The sequence below is a fragment of the Zootoca vivipara genome, chromosome 5 (assembly GCF_963506605.1).
Source record: "Zootoca vivipara chromosome 5, rZooViv1.1, whole genome shotgun sequence".
NCBI classification, from domain to species: Eukaryota; Metazoa; Chordata; class Lepidosauria; order Squamata; family Lacertidae; genus Zootoca; species Zootoca vivipara.
Genome location: NC_083280.1, coordinates 64,256,070 through 64,275,805, shown reverse-complemented (window position 1 = coordinate 64,275,805; position 19,736 = coordinate 64,256,070). Strand labels below are relative to the sequence as shown.

General features: G+C 42.0%; 1 protein-coding gene across 1 annotated transcript; it reads right to left on the bottom strand.

The window, feature by feature from the left end:
• Nucleotides 1-257: 257 nt before the first annotated feature.
• On the bottom strand, nucleotides 258-18,700 carry SLC35G1 (solute carrier family 35 member G1). Its single transcript, XM_035138524.2, has 3 exons — nucleotides 18,421-18,700; nucleotides 10,526-10,706; nucleotides 258-7,993 (listed from the first exon to the last, which is right to left on the bottom strand). The coding sequence occupies exons 1-3, from the start codon at nucleotides 18,647-18,649 to the stop codon at nucleotides 7,234-7,236; spliced, it is 1,170 nt and encodes a 389-aa protein (XP_034994415.2). The 5' UTR covers nucleotides 18,650-18,700; the 3' UTR covers nucleotides 258-7,233.
• Nucleotides 18,701-19,736: the final 1,036 nt, after the last annotated feature.

The window sequence follows — 19,736 nt, the reverse complement described above, 5'->3', positions numbered from 1 at the left end:
GTATCTGTATAAGCCTCCGAACGGCCTTGTGTGGGTTCCAGTCCTTGTTGGAGCGTAGGTTTAAGGTATTTGTTGTTTTCTGTTGTTGTATGTGATCTTAATACAGTATATGATCTATGATTTTTGGGTAATGGTGGATACCTCAATGAAAATGTCGGCCCAGTGTGTGGCAGCCATTTTTTTTTATTAAAAAAAGCAAATTGCATATTAGGAAAAAGATTGAACATGAAACTGCTAATATCATAATGCTGTCATGCAGCCAGCTCTATGATGGGGCTGTATTCACAGTGCATAGTTCTGGTTGCCACATCTAAAAAAGAATATTGAAAAGGTTCAAAAGGGGGAGGGGCAACTAAAATGATAACAGGGCTGGACCAATTCCCCCATGAGGGAAAGTTACAAAATATAGGGCTTTTAGTTGGAGAAAAGCTGTGTGAGGGACATGGTATACAAATTTAATTATTATTATTATTAATAATAAAGATGTATAGCATTTTGCATGGTGTGGGGAAAGTAGATAGGGAGATATTGTTCTCTCAGAAGAACGGAACCCAGGAATATTCAGTGAAGCTGCATGTTGGAAGATTCAGGGCAGACAAAAAGAAGTGCTTCACAAGATGTAGTAATGGCCCCCAACTTGGATGACTTTAAAGGGGTTTAGAAAAATTATTGGAGGATAAGCATCTAGTTGTAAAATGTGAGAACTGAATGCTGGACTTAGATACATCTTTGGATAGATTCGGGAAGGGTCTTCTAAGGAAACCACAGCTTATTGTTTATTCCTTCACGTCAGCTTGAATAGCTGCGAGACTCTTCTGATATCAATGAAACCAAGCGTGTATTTTTCATTGTATTTATTAGAATTTATGAAATCATATAAACTTCTTATTAAAATATACTTTACATTTCAAAATCCAGGAAATTAAAAAGTTGCCTATAAAAAAATAAGCATCTGCTACAAAACAGCAGCCGCTACAAAAACAGCTTAACAAGGTGCAATAAAGGAGATGAAAGTAGTGCAAGGGCCATCCAGCTTAGCTCCCTGATATTTTGCAAAAATAGAGATTGCATATACGGTATTCAAAAGCATTTTTGCATTGGTGGTTCTTTAACATCAGAGACACTTCTTGAAGAACCGGATTCAAGAGTTCCTGCTTCACCATGATGACTGTCTACTGGCAATATAGCAACATATTGGCATTAGGTACATCAAGCAGGACCTCCAAAAGACAAAAAAGATACACCATCTTTTCTATGTATATTTGTATTATTAGATCTATCTTATGTTGAACAGGCCCTAAACAATCTACTGTGCTGCTCATTCTGATATGTTCTCTTTGGACAAGCCACCACAGTTGATGGTCACTATACTGTGACTAACCCATAACACCTTGGTAATTGCTGAGGAAAACTGGAAAGAGACACAGGAATAGTACAATTCAAATCTACTTCCCCCTTTGCAAAGTATAATAGGTTAAAGATAATCCATTGGCATTTGTATGCATTAATGAAAGCTACATAGGATTAAAAATTATGATAGCTTAAAAAGGCTGGAGAGACTTCTACAAGACTAGCACAGTGCTACATATGGAGTGTGCATATCTGGCAGTTGAAAGCTACCCTAAACTATTTTTTTTATTTAGTTTGAAGTATTTTAATGCCGCCCCTCAATTAATCCCAGGGTGGTTTGAAAAGAAAAAAGAAAACGTAATTTAAAAACTAATTTCTCAGGAGCTTAGCACCATCCTAAATAGATCTTTTCCAAGTAATGCCAGTTTTGCATTAGGTCAGGCATAGGCAACCTTCGGCCCTCCAGTTGTTTTGGCCTACAATTCCCATCATCCCTGACCACTGGTCCTGTTAGCTAGGGATCATGGGAGTTGTAGGCCAAAACATCTGGAAGGCTGAAGGTTGCCTATGCCTGGATTAGGTAATTTAGGATTAGCTAGATTTAATTTCCCACAGCAGCACTGGGGAACTTGTCCCCACTCACCCCCCAGATGTTACTGGACTTCACCTCCCATTAGACCCAATGAGCACAACCAATGGCCAGGAATGATGGGAGCTGCAGCCCACCAATATCTAGAGAGTCACAGGTTCCCCACTCACCCTAGAGAAATATTGGAAATATGTTTGCAATGGAATAATAACCATATGCCATTTAACCAATGAGAAGGGAGCTTTACAGAGGAATCCTATTCATTACTCCCTGGCAAGTGTGTACAATACTGCAGCCTCAACAGACCAGTTCACTAAAGAAATGCACACCTCCGTGGGACAAACACATTCCGACAATTGAACTGGTATCCATTCATAGCTTTGTGCAAGGGGGTCACCAACCTTTGGGGGCCAGTGGATACCTTTGGAATTTAGAGCAAGTACTATGGAGGCACCAGCCGCAAAATGGCTGCCATGGGGATGTGAAGTAACACAAAATTCCTTCCACATCAAAAAGGGCAGGAAATGAGACAAGACCACAGAATGGTGTGGTCATGCCCATCGATGGAAAGGAAGCACCTAGGTCAGCCACTGTGGCGTTCACTCAGAGAGCTCTTTACACCTCTCCTCTGTTCAGAACAGAAAGGAATGTGGATGCCCAAAGATGGCATCCAATGAATACGGACCTGTTTGTAAGAGGGCGTGTTCAATATAGGAGAGGCCAAAGCAGTATAAACAGGAGCAATAAACAGTTTCTTATGCACTGTAGATTTTTGAAGGGATATTTGCTTGAGACCTGCTGTAGGTGCCATAGGAGGTAGTTGGGCACACTGGTGCCAGCCCAGGGCAGTGCACTGGTGACCCCAGGCTTACGCCAAGAAACATTCAACTTTTTAGCATGATGCTAAACCTCATGAGTTGTTCTGGGTAGTTATTTTATCCTTTTAGAATTTCACAATTGCTCTAATATAGTTCTGTTCTTCTACTTCTGGGACTTTTATTACTTCTATTGCTGTCCTTGTTGCTTTGCTATAGTACAGTGAGCCTGCAACTTATGTGCACATTCTGCTTTATGCGCTTGGCATAACAGTAAATAATTTTTAAGGGGGGTGGGAATGAGGTGATGTCTGGGGAAATGACTTTAGCAATCCCACCTGCCATTGGACCCAATGTGTTTTGTCTTTGGGTGCAATTGTGAAATGTAATCCTGCATATGTTGCGGTCTCACTGCACTATTCTTCCTGTTGGTTATTTGGTTCCCTTTTATGACTGTTACTCTTATGAGAATCATGAAATATAATTAAAAGCCAAAGAGTAACTAATAATGCAGTACCAGAGATAAATCTGCATTACGGTAGCACCCTGATTCTAAATAAATCAACTTAAAAGTTCCATTTGTCTAAATACAGCCAAACCTCCATTGTCAAACGTAATCCGTTCAGGAAGCCTGTTCAGCTTCTGAAACGTTCGACAACCAAATCACGGCTTCCAATTGGTTGCAAGAGCTTCCTGCACTCAACAGAAGCTGCGTCGGACATTCGGCTTCTGAAAAACGTTTGAAAACCAGAACATTTACTTCCAGTTTTTTGGCGTTCGGGAGCCGAATCATTAAAAAACGGAGCCGTTCAGGAACTGAGGTTTGACTGTATGTAGTACTTATTGTCAAGTAAAAGTGACTATGTGCACTTACTTGGCAATTAAGTCCCACTAAATATAGTGGGCCTTGCTTCTAAATTAGCATGCATATAATTGGGTTATTCAGTTAGCAAGGACATTTTCAAATCACATCAATGGGATGAAATGCTGGGTTCATGAAATCAAAACAAATATGAACCAAAAACCAGACCAACCCTTTACAGAACAAAACAGAACCCAAACTTTACCTGAAGGGATCTGTTAAACCTGAACAGGACTCTAAATTAAGCACAGAGGTTCGAGATAAGGGATCCATTCATTCATTTTTAGTGTGATAACACTCACAGGTCAAGACTTTCAGGTCCAAAGGAATCATGAGCACGTGAAATCTGTATTGGGAAGATTTTTACACATCTTGGGCTTGTCCTGAGATTTGTCCTCTTAAAAGATTAGGATGTTCAATAGTATAACAGTCTAGTGCTCTACATGTTCTATTTCTATTAAAGGCATACTTCATAATACTTAATAATGGCTGATGCTTAAGGTACAATAAACTAATTTTCTGTATAGTCCATGAACTGAAACAATTCCAGAGGTGTGCTGAACTGTTTTACAGAACTTTTTTTTTTTACTTAAACTGAATCAATTTCAGCCATAACTGGGATTAAACAAAAACAGTGAGATTGATTCAAGTTACCCGTATTGTTTAAATAATTGTCAGCTTGCAGGAGAATTTGGGAGGAGCAGAGGACAACATGGACATGTATTTTCTTTTCTTTTCCATTTTTACATGAAAATAAATGTCTATCCTGCCCAATGGATTTCTATCACCTGAAACAAGAATAGCATATGCATGCTATGAGGAGTATGAGGCTGCCATGTACCCATGTCTCTTCCCTCTGTCTCCAGGTACTATTAAGGCTGCAATCCTATGCACACTTACTTGGAAGTAAGTCCAGTAAGGCTTGTTTCCATGTGGACATGTATAGGCACACACAGTTAACTAAGTCAAAAAAACAGCATTGGTAACTAGATGGGCAACTTGTCTGAACTGATGTCAAGGCAGTTTCCTGGCTTCCTATGCCTCAAGGACCCCAATTCCCAAGAAGATCAGCTGCAGCATATATATATGCTTCTCTTTTTCTACCCTCTCAGGATGGAGAACGAGCTCTAGGGGAAAATAAGCAAGAACAGTTCCTTATTGGAGGGAAGAAGTTATATAATTTTAAAACCTAGCTAGGCTCACAGTGACTGTCTTTTTGGAAAGAAGTGGTTTCTCATACTGGAAATATTTCCAGGCTCATTGGTCAGACTTCCCCACAGTTGCAAGTGAGGAAGCCCTGCAATGCAAGTGACTAAGCTGTTTTTTTATAGACTAACAACAACTTTGTGCAATATTCTTACTGTACAGTCGTACCTTGGAAGTCAACCAGATTTTGTTCCGGGAGTCTGTTCGACTTCCAAAATGTTCGGAAACGAAAGCACAGCTTCTGATTGGCTGTAGGAACCAATCGGAAGCCCCGTCAGATGTTTGGAACTATTCCAAAAATAGTTCACAAACTGGAACAGTCACTTCCGGGTTTGCAGTGTTTGGGAGCCAGAACGTTCGGGAACTAAGCTGTTCCAAAACCAAGGTACGACTGTACAGTATATTCAGAGAGTACTGACATGTAATGACATGTTTTTATTCTGAATATTGAATATGCATTAGTAATTTTATTTATCACAATTATCTGTGCAATCAGAGTGATGTCTGGTGCTCTCACATTGATTCCACTTACTAAAGTACATTGACACCAGGAAGTTCTGGGGTGACTGGATTTGTGTTTCAATGAATGCTTCATGATATGCTTTTCACATTAGCTAGCTGAAAATAAGGTGCATACAGGGAAATGCTAGCCTAATCTGTTGCATATTGTAGTTTGTTTTAATGATGTTTTCACCTTGACTTTTCTATAACAGAATTCTAAATGAAAATAGAAATGGGGTAGCATCCAGTTTCAGGGGTCAACTACATGAAAACAAAGCCATTTGTGTTTTAATGAAAAACCAGCTCTGAGGGATGGGATTTGGAATCTCCTGAGCATTGTTCTATTTTTATATCTGGTGATGAAGACACCAATGTAACTATGGATGGGAACTTGGCTTGGGTTACACCAAACAGGAAATGTTAGCAATGAACAAGCAGTGAGGAGAAAGAAAGATACAAAACGCTGATCACACTGATACCATCTCCGTGGTTTAGCTGACCATTATTATACACTGACATGCTGCTCTCATAAATGCAACTATAACACAGTCAAATGTGAGTGCGGGCAACATCTGCAGAACAAGTTTTGTTGGTTGTAAAACCAGATTCTAGTTCATGTGTACATTTGTGGTTAAACATACATTTCAGACATTTTCATGTTATGTTGTACACGTCCATCACAACAAATGCAATACAATGTCATTTCATGTCTGAACAAGGCTTGGCTTTCTGTTTTTGCACCAATACAGTGGTACCTCGGAAGTCGAACGGAATCCGTTCTGGAAGTCCATTCAACTTCCGAACATTCAGAAACCAAGGCATGGCTTCCAATTGGCTGCAGGAAGCTCCTGCAGCCAACTGGAAGTGGCAGAAGCCACATCAGACATTTGGGTTCCAAGGAACGTTCGCAAACTGGAACACCTACTTCCGGGTTTGCGGCGTTCAGGAGCCAAAACGTTCAAGTCGCAAGGCGTTTGTCCACCAAGGTACGACTGTACCAAGAAAGACATGCAAAGACCTGCTGCCTCTGTCTTCTCCACTATAGTGAATGGGATGTCTATGACAAGCTCACAAATTCAGGGCAATAGATCAAGCCGCTTGTTGTTTTGTGTTGCTACAGTATATGGACTAATGCAAACACTATTCCAGAATTATTATGATAGGCAAAACCCACTTATGCCAAAATGCTTGGATTTAAGTTGATAGACACGTCAATCCTGAGAATGCATACTAGCATAATTTGCAATGGCATGTGGCAGTGTTGATGCATCATCAGCGTACCAGCTTATTGTGGGTCTTTGGAATGCAGTAGCTTCTGGTGCATCCCCCTCTTAGTACACAGGGGCTTAAACTGTCCACCATCCTTAAATCCAAAATTCTGGCAAAACTGACAAGTAGGTGCTACTTTAATTGCATAGTTAAACAGACAGACATTCAAAACATTTTGCATAGTACTGAGCATGGGTACAGCTGCAATACGTTCCACTGAAAAGAAATGCCCCCCTGGACAACTGGCCATTGTCTTTTCTTTTCCTTGAATCGTAGCAGCTGAATAGTAGTAGCCAATATGGCCTTTGCTCCGTCTATTCAGGCACAATGTAATAATAAAAAAGAGGGATATGTACATATATATATCTCAGTTTATATTGCTATAAATACATTTTAAGATCTGCGTCACCAAAATATAGAAAAATAACTATGCCAAAGCAACAACTAGTAGAAATAACAAAACAAAACAGAAACATTACCAAATTGAAACATTGAACTAGGAACACACTTCAGCCCTACCTGTGCAGGCGGAAGTCTCGCTCTTTGGCAGAGAGAAGTGCCTGGAAAGGTGGTGGTGAATTATTTAAAATAAATACTCATGTGATTTGCCCTGTTTCAGAAGTGAAATAACACCCCACTTCTCAAATTTCATTTCCGGTGCTCTTTTTCGAGCTTTGATACCACTTTCGAATGACAGTTCCGGAACTGCTAGCTACTACGCAAAGGGCACCTCCGACTGTCCACCACGTAGGCAAATGATTGAGGAAAAGAATTTGGAAGATAAAAGCAAACACCACGTCCATTGTTTTCATTATAGCAACAGGACCAGCTTTCTCTATCTGTAGTGCTTTTGTAAGGAATATTTGGCCACCAAGACCAAACACTCCAATTAATACCAAGAGAAATCTATCTATGCCACAGTTGGGCAAACTCCACTCACCCATTACAAAAAGCACTATTAGGCAAACTATTAACCCAATTACTGCATAATACCAAATGGACAAAAAATAATGCACCGATTTCCCCACCTTCCTTAATATAACAAAAGTTGACGCGGCAGCTATGGCACTTGCAACAGCTGCTAGTGTTCCTTTCAGGCGATCTTTGTACTCTTCTTCTATTCCAGCAACTCTGGATCCAAATAAAAAAGGTGGTCTTGCAATAAGCACCACTCCGGTGATTGTAAACAGAGTGAAAAGAATATCCCAAGGACTATACTTCTCCTTAAGGAATATCCAGGCCAACAGCGATGTAAAAACTGGGCTGCTGAAAGTAATGACTGTAGCGTCAGCAAGAGGCATCACTTGGAAAGCATAATAGAGAAGAATCATTGCACTAGAGCCGAGCAATCCTCGAAAGAAAAGAACTAGTCGTTTGCCTTCTGGTCCCAGAAATCCTGTTCTAAAATGAAAGAAGGAGAGATGTGTATAATTTAACTCATGGCTTAAGGTTTCCATATTCATGCATCAATAGGACTTGCAGTGAATTTCAGATCACTGAATGTTAAATAACACTATGATTTTTCCAACGCTGACACTACTAGGACTCATGTTCCAATAGTGTCCCCAACTTTGATGCATTTTGATCAAATGGTTATAGAGCGCGACCTCGGGTTACAAACGCTTCAGGTTACAAACTCCGCTACCCCAGAAATAGTACCTCAGGTTAATAACTTTGCTTCAGGATGAGAACAGAAATCGGCAGCAGGGCGGCAGCAGGAGGCCCCATTAGCTAAAGTGGTGCTTCAGGTTAAGAACAGTTTCAGGTTAAGAACGGACCTCCGGAACGAATTAAGTTCCTAACCAGAGGTACCACTGTAAAGGCTCTTTGGCCTTCAGCTCTTAGTTTGTAGCTTGCAGCCTGAGATGCAGCAACTGGGTGACTTGAGGAACAACTCTTTATTTCCAGGACATATGGAGATGAGCCAGCCAGCATGTGAAAGGGCACCAGCAGACATCAGGGAGGGTTGTTATCAAAGGATCCTTTGGGTCATTTTGCTGGGTGGCAGGAAGGCTGTGGATTTTAAGCTTGTACAGTACTTGCATGGGGCAGGGTGTTGGGCTTTTCATTTTTGGAGCAACTATCAGTATTATAAATATTACTATTTTTATTATACTTTCTAGAATGTTTTTGGCAGTTTCAGTGGTCTTCAACTAGTCCAGACCCAAGATTCACCTCTGACTTCTAACCTGTACCATAGGACCCACTTTCACATATAGTATTCACTTTTGACTTATACTAATAGTGCTAAAAAGGTACATTATTAATCCTAAAAATGACAATTCATAGAGCAATATACATAGTGTTACCTTAGCATTAGAAATCTATGAGAACCAGTGATTTTTACACTTGTTCTGAGCCAAAAGGCTGAGAAGCTACTGAAAACCAATAGGTTTTTTTTTTAAAAAAAAAAGACTCACAATTTACGTGAAGCACCTGGCATGTTTGTTTTTCTAGATATCGTGATAATAGATATACCAGTGACTCTACAGTAGATGACGACTGTATTTACTGTATACTCTCACACCCTTAAAATCTGCTTATTAGCTTGTTTTCCGGTGAACTATAAAAGTGAAGAATGCTGTGCTGAGCACTATGTTTGTGTTTTGTAGGCTAGATTTTAGGGTATTTGAGGGAATCACTGCGGCTTCTGCTCTGGAGAATTGAAGACACGTCTGCATTCTAATCATTGCAACAGACACTTCTGCATTCTGGTCCCCAGCAAACATCCATTGTGCAAGAAGTCTAGAAAGCCACAGGAATAGATCAGAACGTGGATGGAGCTTCCCACTCCATAGAGAAGGCTTCCTCAAACTCGGCCCTCCAGATGTTTTTGGCCTACAACTCCCATGATCCCTAGCTAGCAGGACCAGTGGTTAGGGATGATGGGAACTGTAGTCTCTGGAGGGCCAAGTTTGAGGAAGCCTGCCATAGAGTGTTCCCTTACTATGGACATAGCTACACGAAGGCAGGGCATACAGTTGGCTAGAAATATCTTTCTCTTGCTACTTTGCAGCACTCATTGAAATTGATAAAATGAGTGTCCCATCATAATGATGTGCTCTAGCCCAAACACTGCATGCAGTGCTCCTTTGGTTTGGTCAGCTGTAGCTGGAGTCCAAAATGGCAGAAGCGGCACTGTGACCCACAGATTGAAGGCCTACTTGCTTGCCTTGAATCCCTGAATAATTGCGAGAGCAGCCTTAATTCTTGTTGGCATAAGCCTCGTCTCTTCAGGCCTCTAGCCTCACAGAGTGTGGGATGCAAGGTTGGTGAGCTCATTAGTCTTCCGCCCAGGGAAGGCTTTTCTCTGCCCCTCCATTTATTGTTTCCTTTGCCGATTTATGGCATTTTGTAGAATTTTTACTGTATGTTGTTGTTGCTTAGTCGTTTAGTCATGTCCGACTCTTCATGACCCCATGGACCAGAGCATGCCAGGCACTCCTGTCTTCCACTGCCTCCCGCAGTTTGGTCAAACTCATGTTTGTAGCTTCGAGAACACTGTCCAACCATCTCATCCTCTGTCGTCCTCTTCTCCTTGTGCCCTCAATCTTTCCCAACATCAGGGTCTTTTCCAGGGAGTCTTCTCTTCTCATGAGGTGGCCAAAGTACTGGAGCCTCAGCTTCACGATCTGTCCTTCCAGGGAGCACTCAGGGCTGATTTCCTTCAGAATGGATAGGTTTGATCTTCTTGCAGTCCATGGGACTCTCAAGAGTCTCCTCCAGCACCATAATTCAAAAGCATCAATTCTTCGGCGATAAGCCTTCTTTATGGTCCAGCTCTCACTTCCATATATCACTACTGGGAAAACCATAGCTTTTTACTGTATACTTTGGCCCAAAAAGCGGAATATAAATAAATGGTAATAATAATAAATCCAAAGAGCATTTTTTTCTTAGCCTTGCCTTATACAAAGGAGGCATAATACTCACCTGAAGTATATTAAACCAGGAAGGACAAATGTCATTTGAAAAACACATCTAATGGCACTGACTTCCACTGAGTGCACACCTTCAATTTTCTTGAGGAATAAAGATGCCACAGAGAAGAGAAAGGCAGACAGCAGCGTATAGAACAGGCCAAGCCCTGGACAGGTAATTTCCCCCTTTATTCCTGAAACAAAACAGTTTCCAGTTAGCAATTAACAATTTAGCTGTAATTTCTTCAACTGAATTTGAAACGTATGTCTACTTTGAGGAGGGAAAGAAACAATTGCAATTGAAAGTATACGGTTGGTGTTTTTTTAAAAAAAGTTAACAGCAATTTTTGACATTATGGTATATGGACTGTAATTTTACAAAATGTCTGTTTATCTGCATGTTGCATTTTTGCAACTTTTTTAAAAAAAAAAGTAGTCTAAGAATGGGATGTATAAATCCATGCACCATGTTTGCAAAATAGGTCCATCTGCCACATTCATTACAGAGATCACCAACCATTGTGATAACTTTTGGCATCAAGAAATATTAACCTGCATTACCGAGGCTATGTGAATGAAAATTACTGCAGGCTCATGCATCTTTCCCAGTGTTTTCCCAAGTATTGTTGGGTAACACTTAAGAAACCAACCTTACATCATATTTGTATTAGGAAAAATCTTGAGTTTTTAAAGCAAGTGTAAAATATTAGTTTTCTTATCTACTTGTAATGAATAAAGATACAACTTACACCCACTAAATATGGTTATTTCTACTTGTTACAGTATATATACAGTGTGATACCCTATTATTTTACAATGAGCTGGCTACTTAGAGGAAGTTATCCTGCTGTGCAAATATCTTAACTCTAGTATCCCCGAAAGCACATCAAAGTGCAAGTAGATAAATAGGGACCGCTCTGGCAGGAAGGTAAACGGCGTTTCCGTGCGCTGCTCTGGTTCGCCAGAAGCAGCTTTGTCATGCTGGCCACATGACCCGGAAGCTGTCTGCGGACAAACGGCGGCTCCCTTGGCTTATAGAGCGAGATGAGCGCCGCAACCCCAGAGTCGGACACGACTGGACCTAATGGTCAGGGGCCCCTTTACCTTTAATTCTGGGTAGAGGTGGTAGAATGCCACCGCAGTTTCTTTCCCACAACTTATTTATATCCAGAACAAATATAATGCTGTTTTGTTAAAAAATAATATAAAAAAGAACCTTGAATCCTGGAACTGTTAGCTGTGTAGGGATACCATCTAAGAAGATTAGAGAGGCAACAGAGTTATCTTCAGAAGAAAGCAGTGGTTTGACAGGGCATTTCTGTCGGTTGCTAAGCAACTTGGAATCACAACCTGGAAGCTGATAAGCAACCTTGAAGCTGAGAACCAATGTTTTCTAACATTCAGCAGCTGTGAATCCAAGGTGACAGAATATGCAGAGAGATGCTTTGCCTGCCTTGGTCCCAGGATTTCAACTGCTAAAGTCAACTTTTGAGCAGCAGCTGTCTCTCTGTTTTGAAAGGGCTGAAATCTCCAAGCATTGGACACAACGAAGTTAGGCTTAATGTGAGAATGTACTTGGTATGAGGAGTTGGACATGGGTTTTACCACGGTTAAGTAGACAGGGTCCTTCTATCAGCCTTCATGCAAAAAGGTGCAAACAACTCTCTTCTAGATAAAATCAATTCCTGGAAATAAAATCTGAGCACTGCTACTCTTAGCCTATCCAAATCTAAAAGTCATTTGGTTACGTTTCCCATTCATAATATGGCATACTAACACAACACTTTCCTCGTTTTGTCCTAAAAGAGGCATCTACTTATGGAATTCTCTGGAGGCATTCCCTGGAGCAAAAGGGGAGAAATGTGATTCAATTTGCATCTAAAGGCAAATTGTATCAAATTTGCACCTTCTGAAACAATATGAGAATCAAAACATTGGCATCCTCCAAAATTCACGCTCACCCAGAATTTGCTGTGTAGTTCTCCAACCAAAGAATGCTTGTGCATATATGGGGGGGGGGAGTGTGCATACAAATGAATATATTAGTGAACATATAATGCAAAAATTCATTACATTAGGAGAAATTGATTGGGAAAATGTGCTCACTAGTCAAAACCGCACATAAAAATGTGTTAGGGGGGAAAAATCACACTAAAATGCTGAAGAATTTTCAAGAAGATTTTAAAAAAGAATTTTCACAAATTGCTATAGAAATGTAGATAACTGAGAGAACTGAAACCAACACTCCTTCCATCCTTATGCACAATAGGTCTGTTATGGAACAGCTTTTGATATATTCTTACATACTAAAGCAGTCTTCACCTAATTGGTGCCATTGAGATGCTTTGGATTACAACTCCCATCAGCCCCAGGCAGCTGTGTTGATGGGAGTTGCAGTCCAAAACATTTGGAGGACACCAGGTTGGTGAAGGCTGTACTAAGGCATATTTAAAATTCCAGTTTACTCAGAAGTGGTGCTAAAGATTTGTGGAGACTTGGCCACAAGATTACAACACTGGATCATGTAGCAACAGGATGTAAAAAAAGGATCCAACCAAGCTATTTTTAAAAAATCCACTGAAACCAATACAGATAGCTTGGGGCTCATCCTATGACGTTGCATATTCCCATCTTGCGAAATCCACCATCTCCTCTCGCAATCTCCCTATCTCAGATTCTCTTCCTATTTTCCTAATCTCTCTTGAAAACCCCTTTCATTTTCTAGTCCTTTTTCTTCCTGTTTATCTGTGGAGATGTCCTCCTTCACCTCCATATATTCCTAAACGTCAGTTCTAGCTCATGTTCAGAACTTTCTCTTTGTTTTCTGTCTACTCCTAAATTCTAGACTGCCATGGACAAACTTGGCACAACGAATAGGTTCTTCACAACACATTTGTCTTCAAAATCCCCAGAGGTTCTTAAGATGGTGATTTAATGTGACCACATACTGTTGAGATAGAAAGGCAACCAATAAATGAAAAGAAATGAAAGTTACATCCACATGGGTTTAACTTCCACAGAATTTCACTGGCTTTCTATCAGACCAGTACTTGAAGCACCAGGGCAGTAGTGAGTAACAAAGAACACCTGGGCCTCTAATTTGTGCATAATCTTATGCATGTCTATTCAGATATAAATCCCACTGTAAGTGTGTGTAATAATAAGACTGCAGCCTTAATACAGGAGAATCCCCAGTTATGTGAGGGGCCGCCGCACACATCATCGGGATATGTGTACGTGAGGATTCCCCCGTTCTGCCCCCACCCAACCCCCTTTCGGCACTGCAAATGGTGTGCGTGTCAGTGGGAAAGCACGTGCTGATTGTGTGTGAGTGGGGAGACACCTGTACAGGAATAGGCAAAATCTGAAGAACACATTTGGGGAGGGGGTTGGTTTAAAAAGATCATCTATGGCAGGTATATAAGAAAACTCCAATAACAATGAACTAAATAGGGCTGCCCACTCTCTTTCAGAAAAGCTCCAGAGCAGGAGCCTCTGTGACATATTGGAACAGAAAATAATAGATTTCAAAGGATGCTAAATCTCAAGGCATATTACTGCTTGAGGTAAAGCACACACATCTCTGTTTAATCATAATGGGTTTTAATCTAAAGTGTTATTAGAAGAACAAACGTGCCATTCTCTCTCCAAACCTACAGTGTAGCTTTTGGCAGAGCTTCACAACGTTAGCCAATACAGAGCAATATAGATTTGATCCCTTAATTATATTATTGCCCCAATTTGCTCTTGTTGTCCAATACAGACCCACATTAATGGAAATTTTTGTCTGAAATATTAGATTAAAATAAGGAGACTCAGAATGGACTGAAGCTGAAGAAGGGGAAAAAAGCCATGCTGATCTACAGAGTGAAGAACAAAATATCAAGTTTCGGTGTAGTAGTCTACTTTGGTTGGTACCTAAAAGATAAAAGTGCCAGACTTCTGCACAGACTATGTGACACTAATTCTCTGAAGTTGTTGCTGTATAAAAGGATCTTTAGGGATGCTGGAAAAGCGAACCTCTGCATTATTAACAAAACACCAAATTTTCATATTATAAAGGGAAGGTATCATAGTCAGAAAGGTATCTTTCTTTCTCTTTCTTTTTTAATAAAAAAAGCTGGGCTGGTATTCCAGACTAGCAAAGCAAACACTGTAGAAACGAATGACCTTCTTACTGCAATTAAAAAGAAAGAAAAATATTATAGGTTTTAGAGCATCTGTCCTTTCAATGTAAACTTTAAGAACGGAATAAGATAACATTCCTCTCTTCTTCAAACACTATCCCTCGTCACACAATGGCTCTCTTGGGGAATGGCCCCAACTCAGCGGCAGAGCACATATCTTGCATGCAAAGTTGCCTCCAAGTAGATCTGGGAAATATGCCTCCCGAAACCCCAGGGAACTGCTGCCAGTCAGTGTCAACAATACTGAGCTAGATGGATCAATGATCTGACTTTGTATAAAGCAGCTTCCCACGTCCCTATGTTCTCAAAGCACACTAGGTTTCCATTCAGCACTGACAAAAGTGACACCCACAATTTCTCTGCTGGGTATATCAAGTTTTAAGAAACATTGTTATTCTATCAGTATTCCATTTACCTAATGCTGTTATATGGCTAGCTCCGCTCTCAAGAGAAGGATCAAAATGGAGAACTGAAATTACAATAAATAGGTACAGTATTCTATATGGAGGAGCATTCAACCACACAAATCCTCATCCACCTGATGTTTGTAGTGACACAATCCAGACAAAGGTTTACAACATCCAAAATAAGTACTATACTGTAGGTCCCCAAAATGGGATGATCCTACAACCTACTCAACGGCTTCCAGAATGTAGCAACGCCCATACTGGATCAGGCCAGTGGCCCATTTAGTCCAGCATCCTGTTTTCACAGTGGCCAACCTGATTCCTATGGGAAACCTGCAAGTGGGACCTAAACACAACAGCACTCTCCTCTCCTGCAGTTTCCAGCAACAGGTATTCAAAAACATATTGCCTCCAACTATGGAAAAAGAGTATAGTCATCCTGACTTATAGCCACTGATAGCCTTTATCTCCCTGAATTTGTCTAATCCTTTACATTATTGACAGACGCTTCAAAAGACTGTGTGTGAGACTAGTGCCTCTGACCATCACAGGAACTTACCACTAGAAATGCAAAATAATATTAAAGACCCTCTTGATTTGGAAAAGCGGTTGTGACAGCAGCAAGGGGAAAACAAAATAGTTCATGTGTTATCCAGGCCTCTGTACAAACTCATATAAACTTGGATTAAAACTTCTACATAACAGATTTCTCCGCAAGCTTAATCCTACACACTGTGATTGCTCTTGCTGAAAGCACTGTTTCTAGCAGCTCACAAAATGCTAGGTTGACAAATCACCGCTCTTTAAAACAAAAATGGTTATGGCTCCAAGGGGTAGATGATTAGATAATTAAATATTAACATAGCTTTTCAATGTATGATTAAAATAAACAATATTAGATTGCTTTTCCATTGCCAGCCTGATTAAACATGATAGTTACATATGTTGATGTAATTGTATGTTAGCAAGAGAGGGTGCAAGCACAAATTATGATGTAGAACAAAATGTCTTTTGTTGCAGAATATATTTCATACTACAGTACTTCAGGTCAAGAGAGACGCATAGTATAGGACCATCAACAGTTTAGTTTACCCCTTTACAAAATATAACCACCCTTGTGTTTTCATATACAAGCTACACATCTTCCTATATACATAAAAAAAGCGCACCCCCCCCCATTGGTGGATTTGTTGTACCCCATCACAATCCTGGAATTACATGAAGTCAGGATGCAGTAGGGGAGCTAAAGAGAAGGCAGATTGCACAACAGCGGTGGCCATGGCATGGGAGCGAGAAGAGAGGGACACTGAGAGGGGAGAAGTGGTGGTTTCAAATAGTGGCAGAAGTCAGACTAAAGCAGGGATGGAAGGAAGAGGGAAATTGTGGTTTTAAACAACAGCAGAGGTTTGAATGAAGTACCTTCATACAATGGAATATTTGAGGGTTCCGCATCCTTTATCTCTCTCACATGAGGCAGCTGAGAAATGGAAGAGGGAGAAGTCTAAGTACAGCCAGAAGGAAGAAATGGAGTTGGGAAGGTGAAAAGCAAGTTTGTCTTTGCATGGAGAAGGGGAAGTTCTCGGGAAGTTCTCTCTTAAAGTGTGGGGGGACTAATAATAAGAATAATAAATTTATTTATACCCCACCCTCCCCAGCTAGGACTGGGCTCAGGGTGGCTAACACCAAATACAGTATATAATACCGTATTTTTCCGTGTATAGACGCCCACTATTTTTTGGGACTCAAAATCAAGAAAATGCACGATGCACTATCCGTGTATAAGACGACCCCTTATTTTAAACTTCAAAAATTTAGGAAAAAATATACTGTAGTCTTATACACAGAAAAATATGTACATTAAAAGACAAAATCAAATGATGGAGGAGTTGCGACCAGAGAAAACAGAAACACAGGCCCTACCGTGTTTCTTCAAAAATAAGACACCGTCTTCTATTTATTTTTCCTCAAAAAACAAAAAAAAACAACCACTATGGTTTATTTTCAGGGGATGTCTTATTTTTTCCCTCCTCCTCCTGCCTTGGCTGGCATTGCTGCTGCGCCTATCACTATGTCTTATTTTCGGGGTATGGCTTATATTCCTTGACCTTGAATGCTTAAAAATCCTGCTATGGCTTATTTTATGACTACGCCTATAAAATAGGGGAAACAGGGTGGTAAAGGTAAAGGGACCCCTGACCATTAGGTCCAGTCACGGACGATTCTGGGATTGCAGCGCTCATCTCGCTTTACTGGCCGAGGGACCTGGCGTACAGCTTCCGGGGTACAGCTTCCAGGTCATGTGGCTAGCATGACTAAGCCGCTTCTGGCGAACCAGAGCAGCGCACGGAAACGCCATTTACCTTCCTGCCGGAGCGGTCCCTATTTATCTACTTGCACTTTGAGGTGCTTTCGAACTGCTAGGTTGGCAGGAGCAAGGACCAAGCAATGGGAGTTTACCCCATCGCGGGGATTCCAACCGCCAACCTTCTGATCGGCAAGCCCTAGGCTCTGTGGTTTAACCCACAGCGCCACCTGCCTCCACAGCCCCTAGTACTCTATAATAATTAAAATGCAATTCCCCAATTCCTTACTCAATATCATACACATCGATTTTTACACATAAGCACAGGATTTTAAAAATTGGAAGAAAATTAAAGCTTACAGTATTAAGGAATAGATAACCTGTGCTAAGTGATCTTAGGAGGGCAAAGATGTTAGAGACCAGGGATGGGAAAGGTTTCTCTTTACCTTTTCAACTTGACACCATGATGTGTTTGGTAAAGGCACTAACCTGCCTTGACAGGGCGCTGGGAAATTCTGAAGCCCATGCGTCCTCTTAAAAGTTTTAGAACAAAGGTGAAACTTAATCCCTAAAAATGAAAATGCACCTTTTTTTTGAAAGAGAGCCGCACGTGCATGGCACTTTATATAAACAGAACCACAAATCAAAGAACCAAGGAGGACCGAGAGAGAACAATAATTGTTGTTGTTGTTGTTGTTATGACTACCTTAAGCGGATGTATTCAAGGTTGGCAAGGATTTGAGCAGAGCCTAAAAGGCGCAGCTCGCGGGCACCTCGCATGGAAAGAGGCAAGATGCAGCCGGCCTTGCCACGAGGCCAAGCGGCGAGGGCGCAGCAGGGCACTGAGACGCCCGCTGGTCGGAGCCTCCGCCCGACTCCGAGGCCGAGGAGCGCAACCCGCGCGGTGTTGCGCCTCCTCGCCCTGCCTGCTGCCAGCTCGCCACCCTCCTCTCTCCCCGCCCCGCGTCCTCCTGGGCGGCGGGGCAATGCCCTCCCGCCTGCCCTCACCCACCGGGCGTCCCGCGTCTCCAAGGGAAACTTCCTCGGAAACAGCCGCCGTCGCGCTCGCCGAGCCTCGCAGCGCCTGCTGCCGCTTCCAGTTCGTGCACCTGGCAGAGCCCGCCATCCTCGCCGTTCCCCTCGTGGCTCCCGGGAGGAGGGGGATCTTCTGCCTCCCACCGCCCTCCTCCTCCGGCGGCGGCATCGGCGGCGCCCTCCTCGCCGCCCTGGCGCTGCACCATGAGGACCGCTCCTCCGGCTCCGGCTTTGCCACAAACTGCTCGCCGGCTCCGTCCGGCGAGGAGCCGGCAACTTCGGTGCGCGTGCGCGGCATGCCGGCCGTGACGCCGCCCCCCGCCTGCTTGCTTGCCTGCCTGCTTGCTCTGCGCCGGCCGGGCGGCCTGCTTCCCTGCCGAGGGCGATGTTTACATGTCCCGGCGTGAACTGCTACGACCTCCGCGGGGGGAGGTGGGAGCCGCGGAGGGTCCGTCAGGCCGCGGCGCGAAGCCCCCTCCCCCATTTCCCCCGCTCTACCCATAAATACAGCTCTTTCCAAGTTTCCCTCAAATAATATTTTGGTGGAGGGAGGAACTCATGCCAGAAAACATGTGTTGAGGTTGTTCCTGGATTACCGAAATATTCCTTCGTGTGGTTAGCCAAGAGAAGCTAGGCTTCCTGCGGTTTAAGTCTCGCTTCTGCCCTTGTCTAAGTAGGTGACCTTCGGCAAGCCACCTCGTTCTCTTAAGACCTCCAGGTATAGGGCGGTATATAAATTCAATAAAAAAATAAAATAAGTAATGAGATACTAATAGCCAACTTGCTTTAAAAAGAATTGTACGGAGGTCTGAAATAACGTGTCAAGCGCTTTGAACACCATGTGTGGTGTGCATGTATATGTTGTTATTTATTATTATTTCAAGTATTTGTTGTTCCCGGGAAGCAATGGGTGGGGCATTTGCATCAGCTACAGCTGAAAATAGTACTTTTAGGCATGTGCCTGAATGGAAGGGCTTGAGCAGTGCCGGATTTACATACAGTATAAGCTAAACAAGCTATAGCTTAGGGACCCACTCTCTTGGCGGGGCGGGGGGGGGGGATTAAAGGAAAAAACCTGGATGCACATTTCCAAAATATAAGATAAAAACAAATAAAATAAAACCTACATACAGCAACAGTGGCAAATGGCTTTAGTTATCTATTAGATCCATAAATTACCTACCATATAGCATATATTCAACACAAAAAACAGCAACAATTTGTTGTTGACAAAGGACAGCTAAGCATATAAAGAGCCCCATTACCTTCAGTAGCTTAGGGCCTCATCAAATC

Coding starts and splice junctions, on each gene's coding strand:
- SLC35G1 (XM_035138524.2), bottom strand. CDS start 18,649: ATGGTGCAGCGCCAGGGCGGCGAGGAGGGCGCCGCCGATGCCGCCGCC. Junction 10,707..18,420: donor TTGGAGACGCGGGACGCCCG/GTGGGTGAGGGC, acceptor GTTTTGTTTCAG/GAATAAAGGGGGAAATTACC. Junction 7,994..10,525: donor CCTGGTTTAATATACTTCAG/GTGAGTATTATG, acceptor CTTTCATTTTAG/AACAGGATTTCTGGGACCAG.